At 46.3% G+C, this 13219-nt stretch overlaps 1 protein-coding gene across 1 annotated transcript; it reads right to left on the minus strand.

Moving 5' to 3' along the window:
* Positions 1–2108: 2108 nt before the first annotated feature.
* On the minus strand, positions 2109–10607 carry LOC118472309 (splicing factor, proline- and glutamine-rich-like). Its single transcript, XM_035960293.1, has 7 exons — positions 10567–10607; positions 7714–7981; positions 3025–3126; positions 2588–2898; positions 2305–2506; positions 2203–2230; positions 2109–2119 (listed from the first exon to the last, which is right to left on the minus strand). Exons 1-7 carry the CDS (start codon positions 10605–10607, stop codon positions 2109–2111), a joined length of 963 nt encoding a protein of 320 aa, XP_035816186.1.
* Positions 10608–13219: the final 2612 nt, after the last annotated feature.

Here is a 13219-nt window from a genome sequence, read left to right on the forward strand (position 1 = left end):
CCAGCAACTGACCATGTGGAGCCAGCTAGTACATATATATAATATATCGTCTTCGTAAGTAAAAGGGTCAAAAGCTACTAAAGATCCACTACAGGAAAACGTCCAGTTTCCGACGACCTAAACCGTCGGAAATAAGCTCTGAACCATCGGAAGTAGTTACTTCCGACGGCTTAAGGCAGGTCCCGTCGGAAGTAAAGCCGTAGAGGTCGGAAGTATCCGCGTTTTCGACGGGGCCGTCGGAAGTAAGTTTATTTCCGACGGCCGGCGTGGGACCATCAGAAATAAATTGAGGTGGGCCCCGCAGACGGCCGGCCGCCGGCGCCTGACGCCGTCACAGCTTATTTCCGACGGCCCCGTCGGAAATAAGAGGCTGTCGGAAGTAATTAAAAAACAGAGAAACAGAATTTGCCTGCTTTTTATTTTACAAACAATCACACAAATTCAATCAATATCCAGTTTCCAATAATTCATCCAGAATCACATACAATACCACAAATATCCATAATTCATCGTTTCACATGAAACACACAATTAAATTCACAAAATGTTCATCCGTCCACAAATTAAAGCACAAGTTCACAAGTTCACATGTTCACAAGTTCACAAGTTCACAATAGCACAAGTTCGTTCACAATACCACAAGTTCACAAGTCCATAGTACGAGAAAAACACAAGGAGACAAGCTACTCAAATGGAGGAGGTTGATCAAATGGATGGGGTTGATTTGATCCGCTAGCTCCTCCGTTGTTTAGAAGACCGTCCACAAAAGAAGCGACTGCATCTTCAGAGTCCTCATTTCCCGGAGTTAGCAAGTTTCCTGGAGGGACCTACAACATTCAAAAAAATGTGTTAGTAGTTAAATTCTTGTTATGCAACGTCAAAAGAAAAAGTCAAGTAATATAACCTGAGGTGCAGGTGTGGGCCAACTAAATTGTGGAGTCGGTACAAACTGCGGGATAGGTGGAGGAGTTGGCATAGTCATCGCTGAAAAATCTGGACGTTGTCCTAGTGCTATTTGCTGAAAGAAATTGAAAGCTATGTTACGAGGATATATTAGAAAATATGTGCTCCAATTATAGTAGAGGCTCACGAGGATCTAATTACCTGCATCATCTCCTGCTGTCGTGCAAATTGAGCAGCCCAGTACTCTTGTTATTGCTTGTTATACTCCTCCTGCCGCCTCAAAGCTTCCTGCACCCGGATCAGCTCGGCGTTTCCTTGGGTACTAGAGCGAGGACCACGGCTAGACGACCTCGATGGGCGAGACCTTTCAGGCCTCACCTGAGTCGAGTCGATAACACTACCAAACATGGGGTAACTACAAAAAAATAGAAAGAAGTTAAACACGCAACACATCATGTTAAAAAAGATCAAATCGACGAATTAATAATAGCAAACTCACCGTCCATGAGGTTTTCCGCCTCCACTAGCATACACAATCTGAGGATCGATAGGCTGATTCATCCAATCATAGTCTTGCCCATGCTCCGACATCATGGAAGCACCATATGAGGCCTGACAAATAATAAACAATGCAGTTATATTTTTCTCGACTCTTAGAATAGAAGTGCATTGTAACTAGTTGCGAAAGTCTCACCACACGCTCAGCAGCTGACTGAGAACACAACTGTTCTGGATTTGTAGGATCCGACCCCCTGTGACCTCTAAGGTAAACCTGAACATCACTCGGCGTAACACCAGAACTAGCTTCCTACAGGCAAAAGAAAATAACATAAAACACATAGAAGATTCATGATATGCACGACCATAAATTACACTTACCATGTGCTTTGCCAAACGAACGTGGCCATCACCACCATATCTGTGGTGAACATCATGCCCACGATTTGAGCTGTTTATCAATGAAACACCTTTAAATCCATCTGTTGCCCAATATTTGCATACAGCCCGCCAACCAGCCTCATTTGATGCCATCCATGGCACCGAGTCTGAAAACTTTATTTCGATCCAATGTATTGTTAGTACTAACACTTGGACATGAATTAGGATAAAAACAATTTACCTCAAGATATTCTTCTTCGGTTAAGTATTTGTTTGATGCCTCACTTTTGGAACGTGGCCGACGTCCTTCCTGACTTAATATGTAATCAGAAGTGACCTGGATCCGAGCATAATACATCTGATCCCTAACCAAGGTAGTCGCGCTCTTGTTAAAAACGATCCGTGCACGATCGTTCATACTTCCATCTTCAGACAACTTGTAACGTTTCTGAAAAAAATAAGAAACAAGATTTTTAGCACATTGTATAGTTGAATCGATTCAAGTTGGGCTAGAGAACATACCCAGAACTCATGCCACACAGCACCTTGGGCATTCCTATGTTCTGCATTGAACGCGAGCCCGTACTGATCCCAAGACATACAAGGCACCTCAACGCCTTTCTCCATCACTACACCAGGCCAGAGATATTTGCATATACTTCCCAAAACTTTATTCACCTGTGTGCGACGTCCTTGACCTTGAAAAGATGCATCAATCCAAGACCTGCAACCACATTGTACAAAAGAAGCATTAACAAATTTCATATAATGTATGAACAAATATTTAACATTAGAATCAACTCACTCGTCGCCACACGGTACGATCAGAATCTTATCCTCCTCACGAGCAGGAACTTTAGGAGGAGGCACCCAATGTGTTTTCCTCGACTTCCATGCCCGAGAAGACCCTCCACCACTAGAAGCTCCAGCATCACTGCTAGGCCATGAGTCCCATCCGCCTGCTGACCCTCCACCCTCAAACTGACCACCACCAGAAGACCACCCATCTCCAGCTCCACCTCCAGCATCATCTTCCTGCTCATAGTCTGCATCGGCCGCATCGTAATCGGCCGCATCCTCACCCCTCGCCTCCTCCTCTCGAGTCTCGTTAACATCCTGCACATGAAACACTTTAATCATATAATTTAGAGTAAAATAATAATTTAGAGTAATCACACCTGTCCCTGCATATCAGGTGGAAGATGTTCCATCAAAGCCTGTCGTCTGTTGCTCGAGAGCGACTCGGTACCTTGGAACAGACACTCTTGTGCTTTGCTTCTTCCTGAAGAAGAAGAACCCTTCGTCATGCCCTTCACAAAATTCTTCAACTTTCGAGCCGCCATCCTGCATATTGAAAATTATATTAGTATAACAATAAAGAGATAACAACATAGTATAACAATAAATTAAATTTTAATTCATCAAAATAAATATTTACTTCTTAATCATATTCGAAATTAGGATTAATTTGTTGTCTTCTCAAGCGCGTCGACTTTCTCTCGGGCGTCTTTTTCTTCTTCGACTTTCGTTTCCTTTTTGGAGGAACTATTACATCATTAAGATCGCCCGCTACTGAATCTGGCTCCATTGTTGTTTCTATATTAAAAACGGGTGGAACTTCAATTTCTTGATAAATTTCTTCAACATCAGCTTCCACCTCATTTTGTCGATAACTTGTATCACCCTTTAAATATAATCTTTCACGGGGATTTACGTTGTACACTACCCACCAGTCTTTAAGATCGATACAGGGATATGACATATAATACACTTGGTCCACTTGAAAACCAAGAACAAATTTACTACAACCACGAGTCATTATACGTTCGTGTTTGACTTCTAACATACCAAATTGGTTTTGTCGTATCCCATGTTTAGGATCGATCCAATCACATTTGAAGAACATAACTTTCAGATTTTTCCCCCAGCGAAGTCGAATTCCAATATATCTTTGATAGTTCCATAATAATTCATCTCCCTTCCTTGCTCATCAAAAGACCAACATACCACACCAGTATTTGTTGTCGCAGCTAAAGGTCGAGTACATTCAAATTTGGTTGAACGAAAACGATATCCCTTAACATCATAACGACCATAGCTTCTGACTTTGACAAGTGCACGTGACATCTGACGTAAGTCCTCGTCAACGTTGGAAGTTTTTTCGCACTGTCAGTTACGAATATAGATCAATAGGAGGAACTATTAAAAAGATAAACTATGAACACATAAGAAAACGGATATGATATTTACATGAACTCGAAACCAATTAATGAAATTGGGAGTGCCTTCTTTTCCTTCGCGAAGCATGATTTCATACAGCCTCGTCGACAATTTACCCTTATTCTGTCGTTCGTACTCTCTATTGAAAAAAAGTAAATAAAAGAGTTACGAGGAGTAATGAGCACATGTTGCTCTTCAATTTTGAAAATCTATGCTTACTTGAAGTATGGAGTCATCTCTTCCATGTTTTCATACATGTAGAGTAATGCATCCAACTTTTCTTCACGTCCAATGTGATATTCAGTTGATGCTCCAACTGTCTTTCCCTCGAATGACAAAATTTTGAGTTTACTGCATGGACCAGCTTGATCAACATTATACCTTAATGTAGGTGCATTTACATTGTGTTCTTCTGCAAAGTATACGCTCGTGAAGGCTGATATCTCTTTATATTTAAATTCTTCAGCAATACACCCTTCAACTCTTCCCTTGTTGCCAACCATTGCACTAAGCTTCTTAAGTGCCCTTTCTATGTGATACATCCATCTATACTGCACAGGACCCCCAATCTTAGCTTCATATGGAAGGTGTACAAGTAGATGTTGCATCGGATTGAAGAATCCAGGGGGAAATATTTTTTCCAATTTGCAAATAAGGACTGGAATCTCCTTCTCTAATTTCTCCATCACATCTTTTTTAATTTCTTTAGTACAAAGTTGTCTATAGAAGTAGCTTAACTCAGCTAACGCCGTCCACACATCATTATTCAAGTAACCCCGAAACATTACAAGAAGTAATCTTTCCATAATAATGTGATAATCATGACTCTTCAATCCATTCATTTTTCCTGTCCTCAAATTCACGGACCTTCTGAATCCCGCGGCATACCCATCTGGAAATTTTAAGTTTTTCAACCATACCATCACCTCTTTCTTTTGCTTAGATTTTAGACAAAATGACGCACGTGGCTTAGCACCACTCTGAAGCAAGACCAGGCTTGGTCGGTTACAAATTTTCTCTAAATCTTTTCTGGCCTTTATATTATCTTTGGTTTTATCGGGAAAATCCATACATGTACTAATAATGCTTTCAGCAACATTCCGCTCTTGGTGCATGACATCAATGTTGTGCATCAGAATCAAGGCCTCCGTATAAGGGAGTTCCCACAAAGAACATTTCTGTGTCCAATTATGTTCTATTCCAAATCCCAGGTAACCAGTACCGTCTGGTTTCAAATTATCGAGCGCAGCATGAATCTCTGCGCCACTCAAAAGTTTCGGTGGGCCTTTGGTAACAATGGTGTCTTTTCTGAATTGATTTGCCTCAAATCTGAACGGGTGATCGAGAGGCAAGAAACATCTGTGGCAATCAAAGTAACAGATCTTCCCACCAAACTCAAGACGAAAACAATCTGTATCCTTACCACATATTGGACATGTCAACTTTCCATGACAACTCCATCCAGCAAAAATACCGTAGGCCATGAAATCATGAATCGACCACAAGTACGCAACTCGAAGATTGAATCTCGCTTTCTTGTAGCAATCGTAAGCTTCGACTCCTTCCCACAATTTTTTCAACTCATCGACTAAAGGTTCCAACATTACATTGAGATGTTTTCCAGGGTGTTATGGTCCAGGAATGATTAGACACAGAAACATGTAATCGTATTTCATGCAAAGGTGAGGTGGAAGATTGTATGGAACTGCAAATACAGGCCAACAAGAATACGGTGATGCGGTCATATTGAAAGGTGAGAACCCGTCCGTCGCCAACCCGATTCGAATATTTCTAGCTTCACTAGCAAAATCCGAATCAAAATCATCAAGCGCCTTCCACGCATCACTATCAGATGGGTGCATCATAACTTGAGGGTTCTCGCGTTCACGTTCTTTGTGCCATCTCATCTGCTTAGCGATGTTTTTTGAGAGAAACAACCGTTTTACACGAGGCGTGAGAGGCATGTAAAGAAGTTGCTTCTTTGCTACTTCTGTTGTCATTTTTTCTCCATCTTCATTTACAACCTCAACGAACCTTGATTTGCTGCATCTCAAACATTTGTCTAATTTTTCATTTTCCTTCCAGAAAAGCATACAGTTATCTGGACAAACATCAATTTTTTGATACTCCATACCTAAGCCAGAGAGTAACTTTCTTGACTGATACACGTCTTTGGGCATTTTGTGATTTGGTGGTAATACGTCGCTGATCAAATTCAAAAGTTCATTTAAGCAGTTGATGGAGAATGCGAACTTAGACTTGATAGCCATAAGTCGCGTCACAAAAGCAAGAATGGTTACTCTCGTGTGTTCGTGCAACGGCTCTTCTGCTGCCTTGAGAAGTTCAAAGAATTTTTTAACTTCCGGCGGTTGAGGATCCTCAGGATTATCTGGAAACACTAAATCGGGATCCTCTCTTAAATCCTGAACCATCTCCTCCATTCGGTCTAAATCCGGGTCAAAATCGTCTTGACCTTCTCGAGCATATCCACGGGGAAGCTCCTCACCATGATGCACCCAAACTTCATAATTTGGCACGTAGCCATTTTTGCAAAGATGACCAGACATCTCTTTCTTGGTTTGACGTTGATAATTTTTGCAAACACTGCATGGGCACCACACTCGACCATTTCTTGACGAAGAAAAAACACGATTGATAAAACCTTCGGTTTTCTGTATCCACTCAAGCGAAGGATCATTTTTCGCCAGCCTTCATACATCCAGCGACGACTATCACCCATCGTTCGACTAATTAAAGATCAAGACAAGTTCATTAATTTCTAGATATATTATCAGCCGGTGGTCCTACAATTATAGGAAAGGATAGGTCCTAAACCCACCTAAGAGTGAACGACATATCACAGATTTATGATAAGTCAATGAGTTTGAACGAAATTTCGGCAGCATAACCCTATTGTTCTCCATTGCACGCCCGTAATGGTGCAACGGAGAACAAGAGGGTTATGCTGTCGAAATCTCGCTCAAACTCATTGACTCATCATAAATCCTATTTGATATGTCGTTCACTCTAAGGCTGTCCAAAAAGGGACAATTTCGGTACAACACACTACTTTATTAAGCAATGTGTTGGACCGAAACGGGTGACGCATAAGTTTAGACCTATTTTAGTTAAGTATCGCCTATAGACCTATTACTAATACTATGTTATGCACCACCAGCATATTATACAAGCCATATTAGAGCAACTTGGCGCAATCGTCTCAAATAGGAGTCTCTCGTCCATATTCACCCTTGCCAGTGGTAGAGGTTGTGATATGGATTTTTTTTCTTTCTTTTGATGACCTAATGGATTTTAGACAATAGGATATCCAATTGTCTACTTTTTACACTTGGATTACAACTCTCCAAGTCTAAATATAATCATTAGAGACGGTACGTATTTTATGATTTTAATTGTCCATCAGTGTTTTAATATACGACTACTTTAAACTATTATATTTACCTAGTAAGATTATGTGATGGGGGCGCAAACCTGAGACGGGTGGCGCAGCGGCAGGCGTCGCGCGGGGACGACGGGCCCGGGCGGCGGCGGCGGGCAAACCGGGCACGGGCGGCTCGAGGGGCAGCGGCAGGCGTCACGCGGGGACGTCCGCGCGGGGGCGACGGGCCCGGGCGGCGGCGGCGGCTGTGGCGAGCCCCGGGCGGCGGCGGCGGGCGGCTCGAGGGGCAGCGGTTGGCGTCGCGCGAGGACGTCCGCGCGGCGGCTATGGCAGCCCCGGGCGGCGGCGGCGCTGGCGATTCCCGGCCGGGCGGCGGCGGCTCTGGCGAGCCCCGGGCGGGCGGCGGCGGCGGGCAAACCGGGGGGCGGGGACGTCCGCGCGGCGGCTCTGGCAGCCCCGGGCGACGGCGCCTCTGGCGAGCCTCGGTCGGGCGGCGGCGGCGGCGGCTCTAGCGAGCCCTGGCCGGGCGGCGGCGGCGACAAACCGGGCGGCGGCTCCTGCAGGGGCGCGGCGGCGGCGCTGTACGCGTGTGTGCGTGTGTGCGTTGTGTGTGTGCGTGGCCGGGGGGCCGCGCGGGTAACGGCCGTAAGGGGCCTCCACCTATTTCCGACGGCCACTACCGGGGCCGTCGGAAATAGAGTTATTTCCGTCGGCTGGCCGTGGGCCGTCGGAAATAGCGTTATTTTCGACGGTACCCTAAGAACCGTCGGAAATAGTATTGACCGTCGGAAAAATTGCGTTTTCCTGTAGTGATCACACGTACGAGGACCCATGTTTGTTACACAAATTATTTACTTCAGATTATGTATTTGTTTAGTTACGTTTGCTCAACATATATAGGAGAGATATATGCCGTCGCGCGCCATGCAAATCAGTGTCGTCCACATGCCGGCCGGCCCCACCCATATCATAGAGTTCAATTTATATTCTTTGGATGGAGGGAGAGAGAGAGATAGAGATCTTGAAGAAGACTGGATATTTTCGTTAGTTGAGTAGTATACATAACAGCTAATAGCTAATGAGTGTCTTTGAGTTTTGTCTTTGTGTTCAGGGGGTTGAATGTAAAAAAACTGAAGACATGTATCTTGACAAAGACACAATATCTTAGCTCTATGTTCAAGACAGGAGACTATCTGATTGGTCATTTTAATTTATTAAATGCCTTAATTGGTACAATGAATATGATAAGACACATGTTTTAGACATGTCCACTGTATATATTGTGTTTTAGTTGTGCCTTATACTTAGAGTATCGTGCAACAATATCTAGGTTGTAAGGGTACATACGGTACGGTGTGGCTGCCTCGGATCTCGCGCCCTCCAATCTGGCACGTGAGTGCATGCCTCCTAATGCTGAGACACGACTCGCGCTAATACGGTGACGACGGTTTTTAAATTGCCAGATCAGAGCACACCATCATACAGATCTTACTGGAAGCTAGGTCGTTTCTTTTAGGGGGTAAAATTAAAGATGCACTCTCTCTCCCTCTCCCTCTCCCTCTCCCTCTCCCTCTCCCTCTAGCTAAGCTTCATGAGTCCAATGATAGCATCACACACTGTTCTAGATCTACTTCAGCTAATCAGGCCGCGCGCACGCAGCTAGCTGATCTGCAAACAGCAATTAATTTCTCCTTATTCCCCACAGTAACTTGTGCTGAATTTTAACAAAAGGTCAATAATTGTCCTTTCGAGATGACGCGAGCGTTTAGCCTACTACTACGTACTGGATTATATTGGTTATATAGGTTGTGGGCCGCCGGTGAGCTAGCTAGCTAATGGCCGGATATAAAAGGAAGGTGACGTCGTATAATTCAGAAATCTTTCTTCAAAACTACTGGCTAGCTGGCTAGCCTGCTTGCCTGCCTGGTAGCTAGATGAATTAGGTTAACTACTGTGTTGGATGGATGCAGCAGCAGTTAGCTCTGTACAGCTATAGCTAGCGTAGAGAATGACGATGCAGGAGCTTAGCTAGCGTATGTAGAGGATGATGCAGCTAGGCAGGCATGCAGCCACTGACACTAGCTGAGAGAGAGTGAGATCGATCTAGTCCCCTAGGGCAGGATATATGTGTATATATATATATCACTGTGCACTACGTACCAACTTGTTCGTGTGGTAGCTAGCTGGTGGTTGTCATTGTCAGCAGAGGGGCATGCAGCTCGCAGAAGACAACACATGGAAGCGGCAGGACAGGTGTGGTCTGTGGTTGTTGTGTCAGCTCTGGTTGGGCCGGCCGTGTCGTCCATCGCCATCGATCGATCGGCAGCGGCCGGTACGTACACGAGGGGTATCCGATGTTTGGATGCTAGCTGCCCTACACTGCCTAGCTGGAGCTACCATGCATACTGCATATATTACTGCGTCGCGCTTGCTTGCATAGAGATATACAGCCGTCGTTAACCCTAACAACGACGACACGGGGAGGATTATTATTAGTAGCAACGAACCTATCATAGCTACCATACTTGTTTTTTTCGTTTGTTCTGGCTTGTGTAGCATGTAGTACTTTAATTGTACACATGTAGCCGTGCAAGGCACTCCACAACCAGACATGCCAACAAGTTGAACTGTGGTCGAGTCAAAACAGATTGAGAGATCGATGTACATGGATGGAGTCTCTATCGCTGTCTCCATCTAACTAACTAAATGGTCCACATGTCAGTTACACTCTTGATGTGCATTCGAGGAAACGACCACACAGCTAATATCCCCCACTATAGATGTCCAATAAGCACGAGGCCCGCGAGCCCGGCACGAAGCCCGCTGTTTGGGCACGGTCCGAGCCTGACACGGCCCGGTTCTATGCGGGCCCGGGCCGACCCGGCACGAATAAGCGGGCCGGGCTCGGACAGGAAACTAGGCACGGTGGGCAAGCCCGACACGACCCGTTTACCCCTAAGCCCGTTAAGCCCGCTTTTTTGCACTAAAACGTGCTTACCGACCCGTTTAGCCCGCTTTTCGGACCGCTTTTTTCGTGCTAAACGGGCTGACCCGACCCGTTTAGACCCGCTGCGGGCCAGGCTCAGACAGGAAATCGAACCCGCGGGCTTAGACGGCCCGCCCGATTTTCTAACCGTGCCTGGCGGGCCGAACCCAAAACGGACCAGGCTTCACGGAACCCGGACCGGGCCGCCCATTTGGCCATCTCTACCTCCACCCTATCCTAGACATATTCCTTTCTCTAGACATATTCGAGGAAACCACCACAGGCTAATATCTAGAAAGTGTGCGTTTTTCCCCATTTCTAGTAAGGCCTTCAATTCCCTTTTGATCAGTGAACGCTTACTATATATATCTTCACAAAAAAGGAAAAAAAATGTCTTCCATGGTGGACGCTGAAACGGATGAAGGTCCGATCCCCCCCCCCCCCCCCCCCCCCCCCCGACTGATTGATGGCGACGACGACGTGCAAGCACGCAGCAGCGAATGTGACGGCCAGCGTGGGCGAGTATAATTAGGGCCTGTTTGTTTACCCCTATGGATTATATAATCTGGATTATTTTTTGAGGATTATATAATCTGGATTATATAATCTGAGTAGTCATGTTTGTTTACCCAGATTATTTGAGTTGTTAATATGATTCTTTTGTATGAGGAAGACAAGAATGCCCTCTATATTTGTACTAGGTTGAAACTCATATATGAAAAAAAATAATTCAATTGACATTGGCAAATATTGCATTAGCAATATTATCACGGAAGGCATTCATGTCACTTTCTTCATCCCCAAATTGACTAGTACTAGGCGCAAAAACGATTCGGTGGATTATAATGGCAATGGTGGGTAATTTTTAGGAAACTTGAAACGGTAGTGGGGAAGTGGGAAAAAATAATCTGAAATAAGCACCTCCTCACTTGCTTATGGATTATCATAATCCAAGGGGTTAGATTCACTACAAGAAAATGTTGAAGAAGTGTCGGTAAATATAAGAGCGTCGGTCTCGACACTCTTATTACTGTAAAAGTGTAGGTTCTAAAAGTACCGACACTCTTAAATTAAGAGTGTCGGGGTCTCGCGTGAACCCACACTCTTAATTTAAGAGTGTCGGCCCACCATTTGCCGCACACTCTTATTCTTTTACCCTAGCCACCCGAAACTACTCGGTCAGCTTCACCAGCCCACGCGCCGCCGCATTCTCCATCCTGCTCGCGCTGCCGCCGCCCTTCTCCAATCCGCCGCGACACCGGCGCCCGACCGCCACCCCCGTTCGCCGTCGCCCACGCCCGGCTGCCTCCATTCCTCCACGCGCCGCCCACCTCCATTCCCCCACGCCCGGCCACGCGCCGCCCACCTCCATTCCCCCACGCCCGGCTGCCTCCATTCCTCCACGCGCCGCCCACCTCCATTCCTCCACGCGCCGCGACGCCGACGCCCACCCTCCGCGCGCAGCCACGACGCCGGCGCCCACCCGCGACGCCCCGGGCGCCCGCTCCCTCCGCGCGCAGCGCGCCGCAACGCCGACGCCCACTCCCTCTGCGCGCAGCGCGCCGCCGCCCCGCTCGCTTGCGCAGCGCCCCGCGCGCCACCCGTTCCCTCCCGCAGCGCCGCCTGCTCACCGCTCCCTCCCGCGCGCCGGCCGCCGCTCCAGCGCCGCTCACCCCGTCCGCTCCAGTGCTGCCCGCTCTGCCCGCTCTCTCCCGTGACTTCCGTCGACGTCCAGCGACGCCCGCCGACGTCCAGCGCCGTCTGCGCCGCCCACGGCCTCCTACGTCCTGAGCACAGCCTCGCCGACGCGCCACCCCGCCCGCAACGCCCTGCATTAACCTGTGAGTACAAATATCTACCAACTTTTAGTATAAATATGCATTAACTTGTATATTTTTCTAATGTGTAATTGTAGTGATGCTTTAACTCGTACCTAAGTGTATATATGTTATTAAATATGTGTCGTTTCTTTAGCTTTGAATATGAGTGACGATCGAAGAAGGGCGATGTACGATGGATTCGACAGTGCCACTCATGGGCACTCTGATGCATGGGTGAGAGTTGCAGATGAATTCGTGGCACTCGCATTTGCTGGTGATGCTCGTTTAGCAAGGTGCCCGTGTATAAAATGTCAGAACTTGGTTCGGTTGAAAAAAGTGGACCTCTCGTATCATGTTTTCAAACATGGTTTTATGCCGAACTATCTGGTATGGCATGAGCATGGAGAGGTGGACCATACTATTGAGTCGGATGGGGACCTGGATGTAGACCGAATGGAAGAGATGTTGGATGATATTAGGAATGAGTACCCAGAACTACAGAATAATGAAGCTTTTCCAGAGGATGTGAGAGAGTTCTATAAGCTTCTTGAAGCCTCAGAGGCTAAAGTGCATGAAGGAACCAATGTGAGCGTACTGCAGGTGGTAACACGTCTTATGGCGATGAAGTCAAAGTACACCTTCTCCAACAACTGTTACAACGATATTGTGAAACTGATTATTGATATCATCCCACCGAATCATAACATGCCGAAGGACTTGTACCATTGCAAGAAGCTCGTAGCTGGTCTTGGCATGAACTACCAAAAGATTGATGCTTGCGAGAACAATTGCATGTTGTTCTGGAAGGAGCATGAAAATACCACACATTGCATCCACTGCAGTAAGTCAAGATATGCAGTGGTGCTAGATGAGGATGGAAACGAGGTTACGACAAAGGTGCCGATGAAGCAACTCCGGTACATGCCTATCACTCCACGGCTTAAGCGTCTCTTTCTAAATCAAGAGACAGCAAAGCAAATGAGGTGGCATAAGGAAGGGGATCGGCAGGGT

Source organism: Zea mays, chromosome 6 (genome assembly GCF_902167145.1).
Source record: "Zea mays cultivar B73 chromosome 6, Zm-B73-REFERENCE-NAM-5.0, whole genome shotgun sequence".
NCBI lineage: Eukaryota > Viridiplantae > Streptophyta > Magnoliopsida > Poales > Poaceae > Zea > Zea mays.

Coding starts and splice junctions, on each gene's coding strand:
- LOC118472309 (XM_035960293.1), bottom strand. CDS start 10,607: ATGGCCAAATGGGCGGCCCGGTCCGGGTTCCGTGAAGCCTG. Junction 7,982..10,566: donor TCCGGGTTCCGTGAAGCCTG/GTCCGTTTTGGG, acceptor ACACGCGTACAG/CGCCGCCGCCGCGCCCCTGC. Junction 2,507..2,587: donor ATCGTACCGTGTGGCGACGA/GTGAGTTGATTC, acceptor ATGTGGTTGCAG/GTCTTGGATTGATGCATCTT.